Source organism: Rattus norvegicus, chromosome 2 (assembly GCF_036323735.1).
Source record: "Rattus norvegicus strain BN/NHsdMcwi chromosome 2, GRCr8, whole genome shotgun sequence".
NCBI lineage: Eukaryota > Metazoa > Chordata > Mammalia > Rodentia > Muridae > Rattus > Rattus norvegicus.
The window spans coordinates 83,690,665-83,714,662 of NC_086020.1; the positions used below are offsets into that span (position 1 = coordinate 83,690,665).

Genomic DNA, 23,998 nt, shown 5'->3' on the forward strand with positions numbered 1-23,998 from the left:
GTGCCCTCTCCATTCTTGAGCAGCTCATCTTCCTGTTCATCCCTTACATTCCAATTGTGCTGAGCTCTTGATGCCTGGGACTGTTTTGTCTGACGTGCATATTTCCCCAGAGTGGCCAGAACCTTTCCCTCCTGGGTGCAGTTAACCAGATGTGGCTGTCACTTCAATCTGTTTCTCCAGCCCTTAGCCACTCTTTATCCCTTCAGCCTTCTACACAATCTGCCTCTATAAACTTTTCCGCTGTGCCCCATTGAAATCAGATCTCAGACACAGTGCCCCTCCCCTTCTCCACCATCACAAACTAGCCCTGCTCCCCACATCGATGCCCAGGCATCATCCCTGACTCTGCCATGAAGCTATAGATCTTAGCCTCCAGCCACCTCGTTTTACATTCAGGGTCATATAAACAGCCATCTTACTGGCTTATTGGACTGAGCTCTTATGTGGGTTTCTTCTCTTTTGGCTTGACCTTTGCCAGTCCACTCTTGAGAGGACTGCAGGAGTGAGTAAACTTTCTAAAGCGTCAGTGTGATTCATGACTTCTGCCCCCCACCTTTCCCCATGGTCCTCAGCACAGAGTCTAGATATCTTGACACAGCTCATGAGTGCTTCCACAGCCAACCTGGGTCTCTTTCTCTAGCTTATCCTCAAGGTGGACAAGCTATGCGACCGCACACGAGCTTCCCCCAGACCGTCCGTTAAGTCCGAATTTCATCCCATGGCTCGTCTCAACCTTCATTCTCCCTGTAGTTTCGATATTATTACCTCCCTCGAACATAAAATTTCTGAACTCTCTTTAATCCAAACTAAAGAGCACTGCTTAGTAATGTGAAACAGTTAAAACTGTGACGGGCTTAAATAAATTATTTTTAATTCACACTTTGAATTACTTTTCGGTATTTTAAACCCACGGCTAAGCCTCTGCCCGTATCCTGGCACTATACCATTTAATGGCTCCATAAATATCTATGCCTATGGCAGAAAGAGTTTCCGTTCCTGGCTCAGATAGTCCTTGTTGGGAGAGTCCATGCCATCAATTTATTTACATCACAACTCATCCATCCCTCCATAAACATTGAAATCACGCTTGTCTCCAACCCTGGAACAATTAATATTCACCCTAATAGAAAGCACCAAGTGAAGGAATTCCCAAATGCATAAAGACCTGTGGAAAGAGACTCCATCTGTATGCATGAGAAATAAGACTGTAATCAGTGAAAGACGCCAATGCTGTATCTCGGGCAATAGTAACGGAGATGCTTTTTAACTTTTTCTTTTAATAAAAAGTCACAGTTCTTACTTTATCTCTACTACTTTGATTACCCTCTGTGCCAAACTTAAAATCTCTCCTCACAGGCTGCAGTATCTGTGAAGATACAGCCCTCGGTTTAATGGCATAGAAAATTGAAGCTTATCTCATCCCCAGCCAGTGTAGATCACTGTTTTACTGCCTTCGGGAGGCGTTGTGTTCACGACCACTTTAGCAGACTTTCCTGAACACAGACTGGGTAACAGGCATTGAGCTTAAATTTCACTCAGCCCATTCTGCACCCAGAGAATTATTTACACGGCAGTAGCTTACAGTGTAAGCTTGTTTATCATTTGGACTCTGGATTTTTGTTGTTGTTGTTGTTCTTTTAGAAAGTTTGCTGTTCCCTATTAAAGTTTAAATCTTTGTGTTTCTTAGGGCGGTTCTAGGTTCATACAAAAGCTAAGAGGGAGCACAGGTTTCTCATGGTCCCCACTTCATACACAGACAGCTCCCCCCAGTGGTCAGCATGTGCCACCATGATGGGGCATTTGATCCCATTGATAAACACATCATAATCACTTAGAGTTTCACTGAGGGTTTGAACAAATGAACAGTGGGTGATCTATCAATGCAGTGTCCCACAGGTTTTCACTGGCCTGAAGGCCTTATATGTACTTCCTGTGGAATGTGTGTGTGTATGTGTTATCTGGGACTATATGTGTATGGGCTTGGGGGTAGGTGTCCGTGTGTGCATGCTTGTGTGTGTACATGCAGTGCCTAGAGGCAGACGTTGGGTATCCTGCCTTGCTTCTCTAAGACAGTCTTTCATTGAACCTAGAGTTATGCTGATGTCCAGCAAGCCCCAGGGAATCCTCTATCATCACTTTGTATAGAAGTACAGTTACAGGCACATGCTCAGCCACCCCCAGATGATTCCAAATGTGCTGGAACTGGAATTCACTCCCTCATGCTTACGCAACACGTCTTCCTACTCGCTGAACTGTCTCTGCAGCAAATTCATCACTTTGAATCAAAGTCTTCTTCAATTGTAGTAAAATGCTATATTGATTTTAATCATTAAAATTTCAGACAAGAGCTTCATATTTGCTCTCATGCTGTGACAAAATGACTTCTTAAAAAAGAATTGTAACTGATGTGTCTGATCATTTCATATCCTGCCCGGTTGGGTTGGCACCTACGCTGATAAAAACCGGTCAGCATGTCCCCTGTGGTCCCCCATGACATCTTTGTATATGACTCCTTCCTCACTTCTGGGGAGTACACAAGTTCAGCTCATCAGAAAGCTTCTCACTCCCCAGGTTTCACTCAACACCCATGACCTGGTCACAGAGTGTTAATGGGACTTCCCTCATAGGTCCAGTCTACAGGACCAAGGCCTCTTGGAAGGCCAAGCTACCCTTGGTAGGTGGGTGGGTGCCCTTGGTGGTTTTGAGAACAGCTACACTACCAACACCAGTCATCAGTCATCGCAGTTGTCTTGGATGATGACACAGGGCCCCTTCTCTGGGTAATTGATTTTGGATATTGAGGTACACTCAACCCTGCTCTGCCTTCTTAGTTATAATTATTCTAGCAGAAATCAGGAGGCAGCAGTGGCAAGAAGCTTCACACCAAAGTGAAAATTCTTGTGAGTAGAGAAGGCAAGTGGGATAGGAAGGTTAACATCTCTCCTCTTCTATGTCCTTAGCACAAGCCCTGTGCAGTTACTGCCAAAGGGTCAGGTCAGTCCCTGTCATTGGGTGACAGATGATTCTTCAATCACCTAACTGAAGCGCATGACTTTTAGTCTAAGATTAAAGTGCCCCCAGAGAAAAGACTACTCAGTCTCCCTAGGAGAATTAATTCATTCTTTCATAAATGCCAGTAGCAAACCAAAGGTAGATAAGACATCGTAATCCAATTCTTACAGACATCCAGAGGAAATAGAAATAACTTAATTATCTTCCTGCTAGTGTTTCTGGCAGGTGGGGATTTGTTTAAGGAATGCCCCTTCCCCATGGAAACATCGATAGCTTGCAGTGGCTCTTGTCTCTAAGAAGACTGAACCATCTATGCTGGAAACTCTGCAACATCATGTGGTACTAGATTTTTCAACATGGGACACAAAACATAACTAATTTTAGACGTCCTCCCCTTTGTCATCTGGAGGGATAGACCTCAGGTTCCATCATCTCTTCAGGAAGTGGATAGTAAGCTTTCACAGGACTAGAGCCACACCCTTCCCAGCCTTTCTAACACAGGTCTCCCTTGTCTTCCTGATGTTGTATTCATTTCATTGGCTCTTGCTACTATTGCACAGACAAAACAAGAAATCAATAAGTAATTATGGATAAGCAAGGGAATGCTGCAGATTCCCTCGAGTGACAGAGTAACATGGCTTGGTGGAGTCTTCTGACCGTGATGCACAGGTGACCAGCTGCCCTGGTCATGCAAACTGGACTGATGGGTGCATATGCAGTGTTCCCTCATCACCTTCATCTCGGGGTACCTGTGAGAATTACAATACTGTTTTGGGGAACTGCCAAGGAAATCCACAGCAAGGCCAAAATTCAAAAATTGTGAAATCTCAAATTTGCAATAAGGAGAGTGAGGACTATGTTAACGCCTCCTTCACTGTTTGCATGTTCAGAACTAATAGATTTTACTTCTTAGTTTCTAAGGTGATGATGGAGGAGCAGTAAGTCCCCTCTGAAAATCCATTAAACTCGTAGATCGGAAAGCTATTGTTTCACCAGGAGTTTATTAATCCTTCTACTATGCGAGAAAATTCTTCTCCAAGAAGTGACTAGAAAAATGGAAAGATTTGGTCCACATTTGAAAAACAAATAAACAAATATCTAAGGCAAAGCTTATGTCTCAAGGCCCTCAAGCATAGCTCCTTATATGTTTTCTTTCTGAATCACTTGATGTCAAGAGAGAGTAGCAGAAGGAAAGGCTGAGGTTAAACTCAGCTATGAAATGCTCCCCTCCATAAATCCAGGAATTTACTTGGTGATGCTGGTATTGACAAAGAAGGTCTTTCTTCATGAGATCCCTTGACCTCTAAGAGACAATTCTCAGACACTCATCATATGATATCTGTCCAAAAACAAATGCACAAATGGGAATAGTAGCAAAAATCAATTGTGCAAAAGTGGAAATCGATGTCCGTGGCAGTTACTGAACACGCAGTGACTAAATTATAGCTCTTGCTCAAATAGATCCCCAAGGAAGGGAAACCCTCATAGCTGCACCCAAATTAAACACTTCCTCATTAATCCCACTCTATCACCAAGCTACACCCACATGGTTTTAAGTCAAAGACTGCAGGGACAAAAGGCAGGGGGAAAGACTCAATTAAGCACTAGGAAACTCAACAGGTTAAATGTAAGTTTATATATACATATATATAGGAGCTCACTTCATTCTCTTAATGCAAACTCAGTCAGTTGTTTTCTGGCAAATCCAAATAGACTGGGTAATGTTACACCTCCCAGTCTATTTGGATTTGCCAGAAAACAACATTTGCCAGATGTTAAGTTTTCCCTTTTGTAGCTCCATCTTCTCTCTCTTTCATATGTCAATCCCATGCCTGCCAAGCTGGTTAAATAGAGGAGAAAATTAGCCCATGGTAAGGAAAGCCAGCCTTGCTAACAGAGTTGCATCTGGCTTTGCTCCCTCTCCGCAGGAGACATGTCCACATTTTACTTAGTTCTCTCCTGGGAGACAGTCTTATTCTTTGCTTGGAGACATAGACATCTCTGAGCCTTTCACATCTGTTGATGGATCACTCATGCCTGGTCTCCTTAACTGGGCTCTGCAGAACTGTCCATTAACCTCAGTCTTCTGTTCAACCACTACAAGCAAACCACTCTAGATACAAAGGTTTCTTCCTTGTCAACCTGTATCGTGACACATGTCTCCCCAGCATCCCATCTGCTTTCCCATAGTGCCCCTCTCTCAAGCCTATCAACAAACATCCATCTCTACATTCATTCAACGCACAACTGGCCTCCTGTTTTGGTTGTCTTCTAGATTCTAGAAATTTCTAAGTGAGCATATTCATAGTGGATATGAACATACTTCCTCATTGCTTAACAGTGTGCTGCTCAACAGTTATTCCTTGAATGCTTTACAATTATTTCTTTCTGAATTCAATCCAAAACAGATATATGTTTCTCTTGTTTGTGATCTGATATTCTGAAGCTACTTTCTCTGAAAAAGAACCAGGGTGTGTGTGTGTGTGTTTGTGTATATGTGTGTGTGTGTGTGTGTGTGTGTGTGTGTTTCCCTCTGTTCTCTTTCCCCAACCTCTATTCAGTCTTGCTCTGTAGATGCACATTCTCTTTGTACTGTCTTTGTCTCCTCTTCTCCTGACCACCCTGCTCCAATGTTCATACTGATATCTGCCTCACTTTTAAGTTTCCCCAGTTAAAGTTGGAGTTCAGTCTCTGTTTCTTCCCTGATGCCTATTGTATACGTCTGTCCCTTGAGGGCCATCCTCACAGCTGCCCCCATGCTATGCTGGAATTTTTTCTAAATGCTGAATCATCTGGGTGAGCTAAGGAGGACCTCTGGCTGTAACCTCAACTTTCATGGTTAAGATCTAACATGATAGAGGTTTCATTTGCTGCTCCGGTAGCCATCTTGGATGGCCTTGTGAGTGGGTGGGTCAGTTCCTCCCCCATGTACATTTTGTACCTATAGCTCTAGTATACTATAAGGCCCATAGCCATCCTGGCATTGGTGTTATCATCTCCTCCACTGGCCTCTCTATTAGCAGGGACTCACTCACCCATGCCTGGTAACCCAGGCCTGTAATCTCAGCTACTTCAGAAGCAGAGGCAGGAGGAACCCAAACTCAAGACCTGCTTGATCCTGCCTCAAACCGTAAATAAAAAAGGGGGCTGGGAAAGCAGTTCAGCAGCAGAGCTCTTGCTTACATATGCAGATCTCTTTTTTTAAGTTTTAATTTCCCCAACTTTTTATTGTTTTTTTCCAACAAGCAGAAATCATAACACTACCTTTCATACATATTTGCACACTCTATTTTAATTATGGTGGTCACTATGCCATAAAGTTCTTCAAGAAAACATTCTTCCACCAAAGAGGAGATCTAAATAAACACGTTTTCTTTTAGTTCTGCCTCCCCTCCCCCTTCACCAGAGCAATCAACTGGAGATGGATGTCTGAAAGGGTCCATCTTGGTCTCTGCTGTCCAGAGAGCAAGATAAAGAACAGAAATCCTCTTTACGGAGAATTTGTTCATCAAACAACTCCCAGGACTGCAAATCCTTAAGGAAATTAAACAAGAGCCATCATGTGGGAGACAGTTTGGGGAATATTGTCCAGGAAGAAATGAAAATGAACTTTGGAGATCAATTTCTAATACTTCCTCCTCTGGGAAACACTCTTCTCTGGGTTTTTGATCATTAGTTTCCTTGCTTTGCTCTTACCTTGCAAGATATTCCTTCTTTTCGTAAAGTCCCTGTTCCTCTCTTTGCTTTGCATCTCACCTTATATAGTTGATCTCAGTGGCTCTCATCTGAATGCATCTGAACGCAACTGGTACCCACATTGACTTCTCTAGCTACTGTCATTCCTGCACTTCAAATGCAAATGAGAGACAAGCCCTACAATGCCTTGTGATGTTTCCACAGGAGTAGTCCTTCCCAAAGGTCCTCATCACTACTTAGTTCTATCCTCCCCAAAGCTTTTCTTCCTTTCATTACCTGCGGCAATGCCTCCTTGGTTTTATTTCTCCATCCTTACCACCTTCAGAGTGCACTCCTCTGATTCCGTATTTGACCTTGCCAGTCTCCTGTAGAATCCAGTTTCTCTTAGGGTAACATCCTACCCTAGTCTCTGAGTCTACCTCCCCTTAGTTCTTTAGCCTCTCTAGCCTTGCTTCTCTGTAGGACACCTCAAGACCCTCTCATTGTCTACATACAAGTTAACTCTTCCATTTCCCTCTGTTTCCCCCAAACCTAGCTATTTATAACCCCAGTTGCTTCTTCCAGGAAATCTTCAGGACTCTAGAAATCTCCATGTTAGGAAACACTAATTTCAGTCCAAGACTCTTAGCCTAAAGGCTACTACTGTGGCTGTACTAAAATGCTCACCCCCTCCTGTGTCTCCCCCAGGGGCCACACCTGTCACATTTTCTCTTCTCATCTAATACTGTGCTTCATACTTATCAACCCTTATTTTATCTGCCTCTGGACTAAGGCATACTGGAGTATATTCAAGGCTAACCTCCTTTCCCTCTGTGAAACATTCTGTAGGAGGGGACCCAGTGAGCTTCCAAGTTAGTGATAGCTTAAGGTCATAAATGAAAAATACCTGACTTACATTGTGAAAATAATATATTAAAAGCCTTCTGTTCAGATGCATGAACATGATTCCTGAACTTTGCTCAATTTTATCCCAAGTTTAGCTTTTTAGTATTAATTAGAACACAGAGGCCATAGTTAAAACATCATTAAAGTCAGCGTTTAAACATTTTTAATCAAAATAGAATTACATCACTTTCCCCCCCCCTCCTTTCCCTCCCTTAAGCTCCTCACAAAGCATTCTTTGATTCATTACCATGGCCCTCACTCCCAAGTTGATAGCCTCTTTTCTCTTTATTGTTATTTCATACTCCTGTCTCTGTCTCTGTCTCTGTCTCTGTCTCTCTCTCTCTCTCTCTGTGTGTGTGTGTGTGTGTGTGTGTGTGTGTGTGTGTGTGTGTGTGTGTGTCTTAGGGTTTTACTGCTGTGAACAGACATCATGACCAAGGCAACTCTTATCTCACAAGGACAACATTTAATTGGGGCTTGCTTACAGGTTCAGAGGTTCAGTCCATTATCACCAAGGTGGGAGCCTGGCAGCCTCCACATAGGCATGGGGCTGGAAGCTGAGAGTTCCACCTCTTGTTTTGAAGGCAGATAGGAGAAGACTGGTTTCCAGGCAGTTACAACAAGGGTCTTAAAGCCCATGCTCACAGTGACGCACCTACTCCAACAAGGCCACACCTCCTAGTAGTGCCACTCCCTGAGCAAAGCATATACAAACCATCACACTGTGTGTGTGAAAATTCATATAAATACAATCTGCTGAATCCATTTTTACTGATGGTCTGTATATGGTTTCGAGGCTGACCACTCTGCATTGGACAGCCAACAAGTGGGCTCATCCCTGGGAGGTACTCACTCTCCTTTTTCTCGTAGTCACTAGTCCCCTGTAGTTCTTTGCCTAGGATTAGGACACTGGGAACATTTCCTCCTTTCAAGTTAACACATCATTGATATTGCCATCGGTTTGGTCTTGTTTATGCAGCCAGTTCTCAGGAGAGACTTTCACGGCAGACTTCCTAGAATTCTGGCTCGTACAATATTTCTGTCTCTCAATGTCCCCCGAGCTATAGATGCAGGAACTGTGACGTAGATGTAACTGTTGGGGTGGGACAGTTATCTCTGCATCGTGTCCACTTGTGGTTATGTGCTGGTCTTCATTTGCTGTAAAGAGGAGTCTTTGATTAGACTTGGTAGCTACACTTATCTGTAGGAATAAGGTTAAGGCTTAGAATGTAGTGAGGAATTATGCTGATCTAGTGAAGTTGCAGTAATAGATTCTTTTCTCAGGTCCGTGGCCTCGCTAGCCCTGGTAAGCTGGCTAGATGCCCAGTACAAGGTACTACTCCTCATGTGGAGTAGGCCTCGAGTTAAATTAGATGGTTTTGGTTGCCACCAACACATGCATGGCACTTATGGCATCTTTATGCATCTCTTGCCGCACTGGGAATTGTCACGGTTGATAGGTGTTACAACTGGAAAGGACTGCTTAACTGTTTCCTCCCCCTGGTAGCCTGAGTAGTATTTTCTGGAATCATGGAAGCTGAACCACAGGAAAGCAGTTATCATGTCAAGTGGTGTCTTTGGCAATAGGGGCCCACCCCCAACTCCTAAGAAGCAACCGAGGGCTACATCAATAGTCTATATTGTTCTGGGAGTCACTTTGACTTCCCTAGGCTGCGGCTAACAGAGGTTCCTCCTGCCTGACACCGGGGTAGTGTGTGGTTCTTGTGGGGAACATAATCAATCCAAGTGGCTTAACTCGTGCATACACAAACACTGACACACATATATACAAGCACATGCATTCATAATACTGTGTATAGTTTTAGGTAAATATAATATAAGATCATCTGTTAAGGCTTTATCAAACAGCCTTGGTGTTATTTGTCCCTTCTTCTCCTATAATGACAACCCTCTCTCCTCCCTAGTTTTAGCCCCATCTCAGTTATTCTGTTTGCCACTTCACATCACCTGTACCTACAGTCCCTTCTCAAGACACCTCCCGACTGTGACTCTCCTTATCCTTTCCTGGTTTCTGCAGACATTCCATGCTGTATATTTATATTATATTTGGAGCAAAGAACCACAGGAGAAAGGGAACATATAGTATTTGTCTTTCTGGGTCTAGGTTACCTCATTTAGTAGGATCCTTTTTAGGTCCATCCTTTTATATTCATATTTCACGATGTCATTTTTCTTTACAGCTGGAGAGTGTATACATGTGTGTGTGTGTGTGTGTGTGTGTGTGTGTGTGTGTGTGTGTGATATTTTCATTCTCCATTCATCTGTTGTAAGATATTTATGACCCAGCTACCCCACTCCTTGGCCTATGCTCAGCAGATCTATCATGCTGCTCCATAGATACTGGCTCAGATATGTTCATGGCTGCTCCACTCGAAAATGGGAAATGAAAGTCAGTTTTGTGACCTAAAGTCCCAAAAGTGACACGAGAGAAGAGGCTGCAGTGGTCTTCCTCTGTTTCTTAAGATCTTTGTTTTCCTTCTGTTGGTTCCTATTGAAAGAAGGCTTTACCTTCTTTGACTAAAGTATATACAGTTCTTTCTGACTTGTCAAATCTCCCTGATGATAGTAAGTCTTCAGAATTAGCCCAGTTGAGTTAAATTGAGTGCATAAAATGGATTTATAAGTATTGATGGTATTTCAGAAGAGCCACATTCTTATATGTACTGTACCTTTAAAACCCAAATCAACTTAATTAAATTTCTTTAGAAGCAACAGAGCTGAAACAAAGTAATGAAAGCCAGGGGTCTGTCAGGTAGTGTTTATTCTGCATTAAACTGCAAATACTCCCTTTTGGCCCTTAACATTTCGTTTAAATATTTAACGCTAATGGCTTCTAGAATTGTTGGTAGAATTAGCTTAAATGAATCTTTAACAAACAGTTTACCTTAAAAATAGAGAGAATTTTGTATTAGTACAACAAAGGCCAGCAGAAGGTTTCATTGCTTTGTAAAATCTGACTTGGTTTTCAGTCACCTGGACTATGCATCCAACACTGCTCCCATTGTTTGGAAGCAGTGAGGATTTCCTATAAACTTAAGGAGGGAACTTCACTAATTTCCAGTATTTTCTTTCTCTCCTTAGTGTAGTTACATTAATGAATTCATTCCACCTAGAAGTGATGGGAAAACACATCTTTGAACAAGCATTTTTCATGTATGAGCACAATTCGGGCCCTTCAGAGGGTGGCCAAGAAATATGTTTTGACTATTACTTGAACAATTATTTCCACAATGAAGAAGCCTTGAATGTGAATGTGAGTGACAAGCTCTAAGTATCTGAGGTTGATGAACGGACGAGCTTGAGTTACTAAAAGCCCAAAGGATTTGCAACACACATTCCTTTCTATCTCAAGTCACTCAAAGAAAATGAGAATTGACAGGCTTTATGGGCTGTAGAACCTTCAAGGACAGCAAAGGCGAAAAACTTGTATTTGTTTCCTCAACACTGAGTAGTTTCTGGGTGTCCACTGAGAGATCCTCGTTCTAAAGCCAAATAAATCTTATCAGAGGAAGAAAATTTAAGAGCTGTTTATAAAACAAAAAAAAGAAAAGGGCTGGTAACTGTACATGGGCAGCCACTGTTGAAAGTTTATGTTGGGTTTTAGCAAATGTCCCCAATGTAAATGAGCAATGTTTATGTCAAAGTCAATTACTTAATGGAGCTTGTGCCAATCAGAGATGCCTCTTTATCATAAGAGTTTGCCAAGTCTAAATTCTAAGTGTAGAAAACAATATACCAAAACTGGCTGTGGAATGTTATCAAAGGGGGCCACCAACACTGAACTTATCCAACTGTAGCTATTCGCTGTCACCACTCTTGCATGGCCTCCCCAAAGCAGAGATCAGAGGCCACAAAAGTTGTAACTCAGAATCCTATTCCCTGCTAAAACCCTGGCCTGTTTATTGAGAATTTGCTCTGTCACCCCATTTTCTCTCTCCTGACTACCAAGTCTCCAAATTTTCCTCTTACCAGATGTTGAGACATTTCTCTTCCTTCCACCTTCTCCCTTTTTTTCCCCTTTTTTTCTTTTTTTCGGAGCTGGGGGCCGAACCCAGGGCCTTGCGCTTGCTAGGCAAGCGCTCTACCACTGAGCTAAACCCCCAACCCCCCTTCCACCTTCTCATGAACTCTTTTTTATGACCTGAGATAACTCATCCCTCCTCTGATGTATACTGCAGTTGCCCACCCTTCCCCTGATTGAGGGGCAGGAGTCTGTGTACAACCCCACACGGTTCTCATTCCATCTCACCCAGTGCTTGCCACCCCTCTGGATGACGCGGTTAGCACACCTTCTGGAGTGTGAGTCTGACCTCACTGTGTTCTAGCCAGTAAGGGTCCCACCAGGAAATGCCTTGAGGAACCAGTCCCTCAGTCTGCTAGGCCCACTCACAGTGGGTGTGAGTGCGAGTGCTTGGACCCAGCCTTGAAAGAAACTGGAGCACATATAATGAGAAGTGTGATGTGCTCTCCCTTCTCATCCTGTTATCCCCTGTTTTCATGTGTGTGTGTGTGTGTTGCAGGGGGTGGGGGTGCTGAGGCTGGGGAAAGCTGAGTGTCTTCTAAGGGCAGAAGCTTGTATTTTCTGAACCAGTGGAGATGAAGCAACAAGGCCACATGCTCTAAAAGGTGTGCCTAGGATTGGCACCAATGTAGGGGCCAGAAGTATGGATAGATCGATGCTTCAGAATTGCTCTCAGGGTTAGATAAAAATGAGACAAGTTCATACCGTCCACACTGAAGTACAGCTGTGCAGCGGAGAGAAGCCACCACCAACCCTGATGGAGCCACCGAGCTGAAGGCCCCTTCTGAACTATTTCAGCTGAACCAATGCCGCCTTGCTCCACAGTTGTGTGTATGTCACTGACCATCAGCAGAAAAAGATTCTCATGTGATTGCTTTCCACTAAAGCAATACCAGAGAGAGAGAGAGAGAGAGAGAGAGAGAGAGAGAGAGAGAGAGAGGAGCATAAGGCTCTGAACATCCTCAGGATAGAGCCAGAGAGTACAGAGAGCTCGGCGGCTCCATCAGCGTCGGTGGTGGCTTCTCTCTGCTGCCCATGCTTCTGTGTGGAGTGTATGAACTTGCAGGAGCTAGCGGTAACACCTATGGACTGGATGAGCACTTTGTTTTACTATAATTACTGCTAGTATCTTACATCATAAAATCCAAGTAGCATATGTCAGGCATCACTGTGTTCCGGCATTAAGCCCAGCACCAGGGTTTCAAAACCAACAAGGCTCTCTGCCTCACAGCCGGAAGACAGACAGGATCACTACCGTTTTGATGTGAGCATGCAGCGTCGGTGGGAAGCAGAAACTCTAGCCTGTTCCTACGTTCCCCAAGGCTTTGAGGCAGCGCACATTTAGCCATTGTGATTTGGTGCACCTGCGTGTCCTGCCTCCTGCTTTCCTGGCAGAGTCGGGTAATAGTACAGAACAGACTGTAAAAGAGAAGGTGCTGCGCTGGGTCTCTGAGCTAATGGCTAGAAGGTGTGCCCTTGTACAATTGAATCACGGAGTTGGAGAGGCTGCATGTTCAAATGTGACCAGGCTGAGCATGAGTATGATAGCTCTCAGCTCAGAGCTTGTGACCTCTTTTTGTTCCCATAGAAGTCAGCATGGAGAACGTCTTATATGAGGTTCCCAAATACAGTAGATTTAAAAAAATGTACATGCACATGTGTGTTCCACTTAACTGTCACCTATACTTATGCAGAAAAACTACAGGTCAGCGGTTTGCTAAGCATGAGCCAGAGAGAGAATGGAGCTCTAGCAAGGAAGTATGCCCAGGCCTTCCTCAGAACAATGCAAACACAATCTGAAGGGTGAAGATGCAGGTGTGGCTGCTCTTTAAGCCCTCGTGCTCACAAATTTTTTGGCCTTGGTTAAACGGGGAGAGAGAAACTAGAGCAGAGCATCTGAGTGATGACACGGCTAACACTGGTAGAGGGGAGCTTCTCCACCTCTCCATAAGTGAGATCTGTCAGGTAGGGGAAATGGAGCAGAGAACACTCTGGGCCTTGACCAGCACCTCTGGTCCAGCCTGTGAACACACCTAACAAACTCTACGCTGATGGGAGTTTAGTGCCTTGTGGTGTCTATATTAAGACGTTATGAGGCGAATGCATGCTGTCCTAAGCAATTTGCAAGCCACTCAACCCTGCATCCCATTCTATCAGGGACACCTCACCATGAAGAGCGTTCTGTCTGAAAATGTTTACCATATGATCAAAAATATAAAAGGAAGGGGTTGAGGGAACAGCTCAGTGGTTCAAGAACTTATTGTACACGCATGCACACGAGTTCAGACCATCAGCACCCACGCACATAAAAAGCCAGTTATACAATGTACACAACTATATCTCAGTGCTGGGAGGGAGAGACAAGCAGATCCTGGGGGTTTGCTGCCCATCTAGCCTATGCTAGAGGTGAACTCCATGTTCAGCTAGAGACACTGACTCAAAAATAAGGTGGAAAGTAATGGAGGAAGAAACTCAGCTCTGACCTCTGTTCTCTACACATGCACTTATGGGCATGCACATATACATCCCGTGGTGAGTGTGTGTGTGTGTGTGTGTGTGTGTGTGTGTGTGTGTGTGTGTGTGTGCGTCTTTGTACATGAGTGCATGTGTGTGTGCATGTGTGTATGTCTCAATATGCATGTCTGTATGTGTGCATGAGTGTCTCTGTTTGGTTCATGTGTATGTCTATATGTACAGGTCTATGTGTGCATGTCTATGTATGTACATGTGTATGTCTATGTGTGCAAGTCTATTAGTGCATGTCTGTGTGTGTGCATGTATATGTCTATGTGTGTAGGTCTGTGTACATGTCTCTGTGTGTGCATATGTATGTCTTTGTCTATAGGTCTATGTGTATATGCCTGTGTGTGTCTGCATCTGTGTCTGTATGTCTGTGTGTACGTATCTGTATGTATGCATGTGTGTCTGTGTTGTGTGTGTAGGTCTGTGTATGCATGTCCTGTGTCTATATGTCTGTGTGTGCATCTCTATGTGTGTACAGGCAGTGTTAAGATCAGGGGATCACAACAGGAGCCAGCTAGAGTGACTAAGCACTAGATTGACGGTAAAGAACTGTGACCATGAAGCAGAGCTCTGCCCTGGTTTCCCTGACCTCAGAACCCCTGAAAATGTCACCATAGAAAACTACAGCTTCAGTGGATGATAAACTTCCTAGAGAAATACATAAGAACTGTTGTCACAGAACCCAAAACTGGTGAAAAGACAGTAAGAGGGGACATCAGAAAAAGGTCAGGTGATTTCTGGTGGCAAGTTAAAGCACAATGACTTTGGACTTCTTTTGGTATTTCCATCTCTATCTACTTGGAGCAATTTAACAGCCTCCAGTTTTAAGTTTAATGTGTTAAAAATAAAAACCAATTTGAGGTGCCAGATATCATATCACAGTTTTGACAGCTTAGCTGGGTCTCAAGCTGAAGGACACATCTTCTGGGTCACTGCTTGGGTTGGCAGAATCATGGACGTTTAAAAAGTTCCTTATCGCCAGCCTCGAGGATTAACAGCTCTTCCCTGCTTACTGTGGCTACTCCTCAGTCTCCATTTTTCCTCCCTGAGCTTTATCTAACATCAACAAGCCATATGGATGGCACAAAGGTATCTCAGATTAAGCATTTAATATAATAGAATACACACACACACACACACACACACACACACACACACACACGGCGGCCAGGAATGAGTTAAAATTTAAACAAGAAAAAATGAGTGGGCAAAGAGACAAGTGATAAGTGAAAAGATCTCCCAGAGCTGTTTATGGGTATAAACCAGTTTTGAGCCTTTTATAAGTGACGTCAAGAAGTAAATAAATGATAGTTTGTTGCTAGCTAGATTACAAAAATGCACATGGCTAGTGGGACCAGAGGCACGTTCAGTTAGGAATAGCATTCCCCTCGAAAATGTATCTTCATTTTCTGAGTTGATTTCTAATACAAAGAACTGAGTGATCAAGAGTCCAGACAGTGAAGGATGTGGAGAGTGGTGAGGATTAGCTTCCCGGGAACTAATTACAGAGTGATTGCCTGTAACGAGCTGTGATTGATCTACACCATGGTCCAGCTACACCCTGGTCTCCAGCATCCGATGCCACCCCATGCCATGGCATTTGTAAGTATGTTACTGTGTCGTCAGAACAGAAACCTTCATGTCCCATCTAGGCTTTTCTGGACAATTCCACATTAAAGTCCTACTATTAAAGTCCACTATTAAAGTTCTATAGTTTAGCCATTCCACTGCTCCTGCTTCATTGAATGGGAGGCAAGAGAGAAAAGGTCACCTCTCATCCAGGGTTATTGTTTGTGTGGTGCTTGTCTGTGCATGGGCACTTGTGGGGGAGGGGTGTGCGTGTGCATGTGCATGCATACATTTGTGTGTGTGTCTGTGTATGTGTGTGTGTGCGCGTGCTCGTGCACGTGTGGTGTGCTGTATGTGTGCTGTGCGTGTACGTGTGCATGTGTGTGTGTGTACTTGAATGACAGGCCTGTAGAGGCCTGAGGTTGGTATTCAGTCTCCACTTTGATTACTTGTTGTGTAGATTGAGACCAGGTTCTTCTTTCCTACCTCACCAGAGCGCAAGCTGCCACAGTGCTCTGGGGACTTAATTTTGCTTCTGGGACACTGGGATTAAAGTGAATCACATCTGCTCAGTATTTCCATGAACGCTGGGAATCTGACCTCCATTCTATTCTTCATGCTTGCTTTGTGTGGCAAGCACTTTACCCACTGAGCCATCTCTTAAAGAGCACTGACTTCCTACTTACCCCACCCTGGAACTGAGCTCCTACACACACACACACACACACACACACACACACACACACACACATGTGCGCGTGCACATTCTCCTTTCTTGCCTCCCCTCCTACTTCTCCTATTGTCTAATCTGTGTTCCTTGCTTTGAACAGATGGCCTCATTTCTCTCATTTCCGTGGAAAAATCATGCAAAACCAAGGGAGAAGGCTCTCACTGTCCTAGCCCCAAATCTCCCGACTTACCATCTTGGCTGGACGGCCCTGTCTCTCCTTAGCCTTTCCTCTGTTGCCAGCAACACTGTTGTTCACTGAGTCCTACCAGTCCTCTATCATCCTGTGATGGTCCCTTATCCCTGTCACCATCCTCTCTGTGTTGGGTATTGAGTCACTCCCATGGGCACACAGAGGGTGTGAGTGTCCTCCACACCATCTCTTCAGAGCAGCCACACTAGAGCTCTGTGCTCCCTGCCTGCTCTTCTCCAAGGGGAAGATCGCTGCATTTTAATAGCAACATCTTTAACTCGTTTCCTTTTTAACATTGAGTGGCCACACTACCTTCCTTTTCTAAGATATGGAGTCCAGCTCTTGGAACCCTGAAGAGACTCTTGCCACACAGTCATTTGCCCAGGACGTGTTAGCAGCCTCTTTCAACAAAGTCTGTTTCTAGGCCTGGCATTGTGTTACATGAGTAAGAATAGGAGTTATCAAAGTCAAATAGATAAAGACTAAAAGTAAGTATAGGTTTTGTTCTTAAATGTCATCTATTAATATTTGCAATAATTCCTCACAAAAATGGATCACATTCTTTTAAAGTCGAACTATTATCTTCAAAAAATAAAATTGGAAATTCTTTCTGTTTTTTAAAGATAATATTTAGACTTAAAAATATTGAAAGGGAATTGGCAGCAGGGTAGGTGCCCACTGCTCCGTCTTGCCAGGCCAGCACTCCTCCGGTCTGTACTTTGATACAAATACATTTGAATTGCAAGAGGAAGACTGGAACGAGAGCCTGTGACAAGAGCTGGGCATCCGCAGCTGTTTTCATTGTCTTCTTTAGTCTCTGTAGATTTACAACATGGCTTGCAATGCATTTGTGTGGGGCTTATTATTAAATAGTATGTATGCACTTCAAACACTGACCAGATATTGGAAGGCTGGGGAAGATGAGCTGGAAAACACTGAGGATGCTCTGATTAAAGTGGAATTCCCAGCAACTTCGGGAAATGTGTCATCCAGTGTCTTAGCAGAGCCCCCCCCCCCCCCCCCCCGAGTTCCTGAGGCAGGGGGCTGGGCTTCTGTGACCCAGAGAGGAGTTGGAAATTATGTAAAGGGGATAAATGACAAAGAGGGCAGGATAGTGCCCTGGGACTGTGTTGCTCACAGGCCCCCTCCTGAGATGAAAGTCAGCACTGGGAGAAAGGTTCGCTAGCAAATGGAGAGCTGAAGCCAGGTTGGCAAATTCAACGTTTTGAGTCTGCATTCTGAGCAGCGCCTCTGTCTTCAACAACATGTATGGGCAAAGCAAGTTGGCACGGAAACCATTTATTTAATATTTGGGGGGAAAAGCAGACAAAAACCGCCCACCTTCCCAGCCAGGCTGTCTGGAGGAAGAAGAGGTGTGTCTACAATTCCCATTCCTCTGGGCTAAGCCGTGGTGATGTGCGGCGCTCAGTAATCTCTTCTGACACTTGCAGAAATGTTTTGCAAATTCAAATGCTTGGAACTCCGCAGAGTCAGGAGGTGAAGCTTTGTGGTGCCTTCCCTGCTTAATAGGAGCACGCTGTCTTTTGCAGGATGGATGGTCACAATATCACTTTGTAGCCTCATCTTCAACCATCGAGAGGGATCGACAAAGGCCCTACTCCTCCTCCCGCACACCTTCCATCTCTCCTGTGCGTGTGTCTCCCAACAACCGATCAGGTAAGAGGCAGCCCAGGCCATGGCTTGCTCCTGAGCCCCTCATCTGGGCACCACACTGAGAAGAGCTGTGTGGTTTGTGCACTGGGAAGTGTGTTCTGTTGGGACGGCAACTCTGTTGAGTACATACGGACTGATAGACATTCTCAGCTGCACTCGCTCCCTGTCTGTGGCATGTGTCATGTACTCAGTGAGGAAGGGGTGTAAAGGAAGCAGGCAAGAGTTCACACGCATGAGTTATATCAGTATCTCTAACTATCTCATACCTAATTTGCTGATTACAACCTAAGAATCATCAATAAATTTGCAACATAACCAATTTTAATTCATAATCTTTCTCTCATTCTGCCAAATCCCCAGAACTTAAATGGCGGTCTCACTTCTTTCATTTCTAAAATAATTTATATGATTTTCCAGTCATTTTGAATAATCTCAAAGATTATAGGTAGAAATATGAAAGGCAAACAAGTATGTTACTTATTAACATAAGTGCCCTGTTCTCTTCTTCAGAGTATCGGCTCTTAAGCTCATCTTGCCCTGTCTGACATTTTATTTTTAAACTGGGGAATGAATGAAGACTTGTATCGGGTCCCCTGTATCCCTTATTGTGACATCCTTCTCTTCCCTCCCCTGCCCCGCAACCCCCACTGAGGAAACCCTCTTCTTTGAAACAGCATCTTGGAGGGTGGGATAGAAAAATCTGCTCAGCAGAGGCTTTGGTGTCCCTGAGGATGACTGCCCTTAGTCTTTTACACTAGACTTACTGTCACAGGGTTGAGGAAAAGCAGAAACAAAGAGACAAAGTTTCAGAGAGGTCAGTCACCTTCTCCAAGCTCCATGAAAAATTGAGTTCAAGGTATGGTAGTCCTTAGGACATTTGATGTGGCTCATAGACTCAGGAACAAACACTCTGTAACTTGGACACACACGGGTGGGCACTGACGCTTCTCATGCTACAATTCTGAAGGCTTAAAGAGCACCTGGGACCCAGAAGGGGAGTGGCTGGTTAACTCTAATTAAAGGCTACAGTCAACCAATCAGAGTCAAGGAGACCAAGTGACAGAGGAGGTGGGAAAGTGTTGGGAAATGGGAAAGCCATCTCTGGAGTAGGCAGGCAAGGGCCAGAATGAGGATCCATTCAACAAGTGTTCTGCCTTGGTATTTCCTAGGCCAGACACATCCAGACACCTAATAAACATTTGTCCGCATGATTTGATCTTTCCTGGAGCTTAATCCTGATTTACTGGAGACTCAAAGTATCACCATGTGTGGGGTCTCAGGAGATAATTACACACTTCATGTAGCTTAATAAACACCGCCATCTGTGCAGTATTAGTTTCTCATTTTAAAAGCTTTGGTCAAAGGGCTCCAAAATACTGTGCCTTCTTGATTGATAGCCTGACTCCTAAATGGCCAGGTTCTATGCAAGGATACCCAGGACCAGAGGTACAAGGACAGAGGAAGGACTTTCCCAGAGGGAAAAGGTTAAGCAGAAGAGAGAGAGGGTAGATGGTTATGGAAGTGAGACCCCAGCAGCTGAAAGACAAGAGTTGGCAGGAATAGACTGAGCACCGCCAAGCTGGGGCAAAGCCCAGATCGATCTGCAGTCATGCTCCTTTAAGCTCAGGATCCTAAAGACATGTAAAGTGCAGAATACTCTCACAGCACCCCTAGTGTTTCTCCAGCCTGAAATAGATAACAGCCCTCTGTTCCTTACCTGCATCAGCCTCCAATCCCTTCCTGAACAGCCGGAGTCCCTGGGTAGCAGGGAAATATACCCTGAGTTAGATCACTGAGACTTCAAGTGTCCCCATGAGAGATGAGAACACTGCAGGCTGTCATGTCCAGTGCTCATGGGTTTCTGCCGGGTGCCTGTTTTGGATACATCCTGTATCGTGTGTGGCCCAGGCATCTATTTAATGAATTTGGGGAATTAGTTCTGCTAGAAAGTCAGAATTGGAAACTTCCAAGTGCTACAAGAGCTGAGCAGTGAGCCTTGGTTTCATTTTGGTCAGTTTGAGACCTAGCGAGGTTCTTTCCGTACAGTAATACAGCACCCGTTTACTTTCCCAGCATTTGGATGGGACTTCTGGGAACTTCCAACCCTGATTCTGATGTATTTGCTCGTCCGTTCCCCTACATGGCTGGGACTCCCCGAGTTTAGCAAGCACAGCGCAGTTCACATCTCTGCCTCCTGCACAGAGATTTGCACGCAGAGTTCACTAACTCTGACAGAATCCTGTGACTCCCATGGTGGGAAAGGTACACTCGGGATATGAGCAAGCCCTGTGTGCTGCAGGTGGACAACCCTGCACAGGGTGCAAATGGCGCTCTCAAGATAAACTGACACGTGGCTGGGAAAGCGGCTTAGACTAGCAAGGAAGGCTGTATGCTAAAAACTAGTTTAAGAGAAAAAAATCTTATTCGCCAGCAGGTGTGCTTGCTAAGAGTGGATTTCAAGGCCTTTCCCTGGATAATTAAAAAAAATTCAGGATTTGGAGGAGAGCCCCTAAACACTCATCAGATAATGGGTAAAACAAGATAACGGAGGCTGCCCTGGAGTTTGGGAAGTCAGAGGAAAATGGAAGATTAAAAAGCACCCTGGTTAAGGTCCTCATACTGTGTTTGATGTCCCCATTACAGTAGGAACAGGCCTGGCCAGCACCCCTATGGCACCATGACATTGTCTGCCTCTTCCCACATCTCTACACGGCCTCACTGTTGTTACCAAGCCACCCCATTAACTGTGGTTTCCATGTTCATGGTGCCTATTTACTTTAAAACAAACATACATATATATATATATATATATATATATATATATATATATATATTGTGGCCAGCAGTCAACAAGTAGCTGAAATGTAAGGGGTGTGTGAGACATTATTGACACAGTCGCGCCAAGAGCTGAAGCCAAAATGCCCCGCCAGGAAAACCAGCGTTCTTCACACATACCCCAGGCTACCTGGAGAAGAGCCTGGTGGGTGCTGCAGGCTCAGCTCCTCAGATCCCTCCCACGGGAGGTGCTGCTCCCGTCTTACATAAGGCAGCTGCTTGGCAGCTCTGTGTGGAAGTCAGATTGTATTTCTTTTCACTGGGGAGTTTTCAGTGTCAATGAGGTCTAATGTCCTGTATTCAAACAGCTGGGACCAGAAATGTTTCAGATTTCTCATTTTAAAAATATATTTTTCTTAGCTCAGTATAATTTCATATATCATGGAGACATCTTGAGCAGAGAACCCAAGTCTAAACACAAAAAGTCTAAGTTATTTTGAGGGCTCTGATTGCAGCCTGTGTTACGACGAGGTAGGATACGTGCAATTTTCCACCTCGGTTGTCATGTCAGCGCTCAGAAAGTTCCAGACTTCAGAGTGTTTGTGCTCAGGGTTTACAAATTAGGGATGCTCAGACTATCACGGCTCCTTTGAAGCATATCTAATTAAAAGAGAGCTCGAGGGGGAGAGGGAGGGACAGGAGAATGAACTTGAAAGACCAGTTTCATTCTTAAAGGTCTCTGCCTTCTCTTCGCAAGAAACATGATGCCTGCGGGCGATTCTTAGTCGCCTGCCTCCAAGTCAAACTGTCCCACTTACGATAAAGCAGCAGCTGTAATGGACTGAGGGAGAATGGTAAGAACAATGGCCCAGAAAAGTAAAGGAAAAAATAAGCCATCCAGGGCCCCCTTGTGCCATATGTTGGACCATGTGTATTTGTGAAGTTAACTGTTTTACGTGGAAAGCCAACCGTGCTTACCACGAAATGAGATGCAGAAAAGTAACCTTTCTCGTGTGCTTTTGTAGCAAGTGCCCCAGCTTCACCTCGGGAAATGATCAGCCTCAAAGAAAGGAAGACGGACTATGAGTCCGCTGGCAACAGCGCCACTTACCATGGAACTAAAGGAGAGCACACCTCCAGAAAAGACACCATGACAGGTGAGCAGTGTCGCGTGCGTGGCCAAGGCCAACACTGAGGCCAGCCCTTCAAACAGCAAGCCACAGCCTGGGGCCTGGAGGACTGCCAGTACACTTGAGATTTTGTTAGTTCCAGGAACTGGAGGAAGGAGACAAGCCCCCCCGCCAAGACTCCTATTGAGACCATTTCATTTCCTGCCGTGATGCCAACTCTTACCCAGCAATGTCCAGGATGCTTCTAGAGAATGGATGAGCTTTTGTCCTCATCCCTATCTCAGTCAAGTTCCATCCACTGGAACTCTAGGGAGGGCAAAGCTGATTCACTTCTTCCTGCTAGTTCCCCTCCCAGAATGCCTTGCTAACCCTGGCTTTTAGTAAATATAGCCTTAACTCCCTGTCTCCTTTGTACAGTTTTTCTTGGACATTTACAACTGTCTTTGGGTCTGCGTCCACCCCTGCTTCTCTCTAAGTATGTGGGTAGGAGATGGGACACGGGAACCAGGTCGTGGGAGGCTCCTGTAGGGAGTAAAACTAGACTCCCCTAGCCACATGACCTTAATAGGGAACTTTAAACACTATTTTTTAAAGCCTTGTGGACATCAAAATGAGTCCTTCCTGAAGATAGGCCATGAGTAACAGCCTTTAAGAGAAGATCGGGTGTTTGTATCATTGATAAAGCTGGGGTGCAGAGGACATAGCCATAAAGAATCACAGAGACACGCTCGTCCCAGTATCCTCAAAAGCACAGGGCACGGGTCACTGGTGTTATTTATGCACAGACCTGCAGGGAGGGAGAGTAGACAAATTGGATGATTTATTAAACGTCTCCAAAGCCAGGACAGATAAGATAAATTTTTGCAATAACAAATGTATTTACCCCAGGAGCAGTGTGTTCTGTGGTAACCCTGCACAGCTGCATACGGAACTGTGCGCTAAACAGATGTGTCTCATCCGTACCCCCCAGGTCTACATTCTGCCTCCACGTGCAGACCTGAGAGAGGGACATGTCACCCTTGACCCTGAAATGCCCCTTAAGTGGGAGCAATGAATTCATTCTACCACCATAGCTCTCCCCCTGACCCATAAAAATTACTCTAGTCATTGCTGGACATGGACCAAGAAAGTTGAGTCCCAAGTGCAGGGGTGCCAGCAGAAAATCTAATGCATACTGATTAGCCTGAATTAGTAGTGAGAACACATTCATCTGACCAGTCTAGTTTATAATTATTATTACCCCAAGTAGCCACAGCACTGGGATTCTTGGATGACAGATTGATACCATAGTTACAAAAATAATTGTAAGACGGATTGTATTGGCGTCATTTAAGTTTAGTGTTGCTCTTAACTCTCTGGCCCAGCAGAAGCACCCCAGAGGCTTTTAAGAGTACTATGTTCATATTGAAATGCTTCGAGTGGCACATAAGTTTGCCCACACACCTAGTGAAATGAAACATCAAATGTATCATACGCCTAATGTCCCTCCTGCCTAGAAAATGGCCAAGATCTTGATGACTCTGCTATTGAGATGTATAGAATTCTTTAAACCTATTTGGAGGCTCAAACAGCTTCAAACTCAGTTCAGAACGATGCCATCAGTCACGTAGACAACCTAGAAGAAATCCAAGCTCTTCTCCTGAACTTGTTCATATAAGGAAGTCCTTCCAAGTCCACGAGTGTTGATATAAAAGCCGGTTGCTCTCGATGACAGTAGCGAGGGTGGTGGAAGCAACCAGAGATGCGGAGGTGACAGAGAGACAGTGGAGGTG

At 44.6% G+C, this 23,998-nt stretch overlaps 1 protein-coding gene across 3 annotated transcripts in view; it reads left to right on the forward strand.

Moving 5' to 3' along the window:
* Ctnnd2 (catenin delta 2) overlaps positions 1-23,998 on the forward strand; it is an 847,941-nt gene that overhangs the window by 811,196 nt on the left and 12,747 nt on the right. For all 3 annotated transcript variants that reach the window (NM_001271502.2, NM_001415019.1, XM_039101550.2), the window contains 2 exons: positions 18,198-18,324; positions 22,122-22,253. In NM_001271502.2, coding sequence (NP_001258431.2) covers positions 18,198-18,324; positions 22,122-22,253 — 259 coding nt within the window. The remainder of the gene's footprint in view (positions 1-18,197; positions 18,325-22,121; positions 22,254-23,998) is intronic.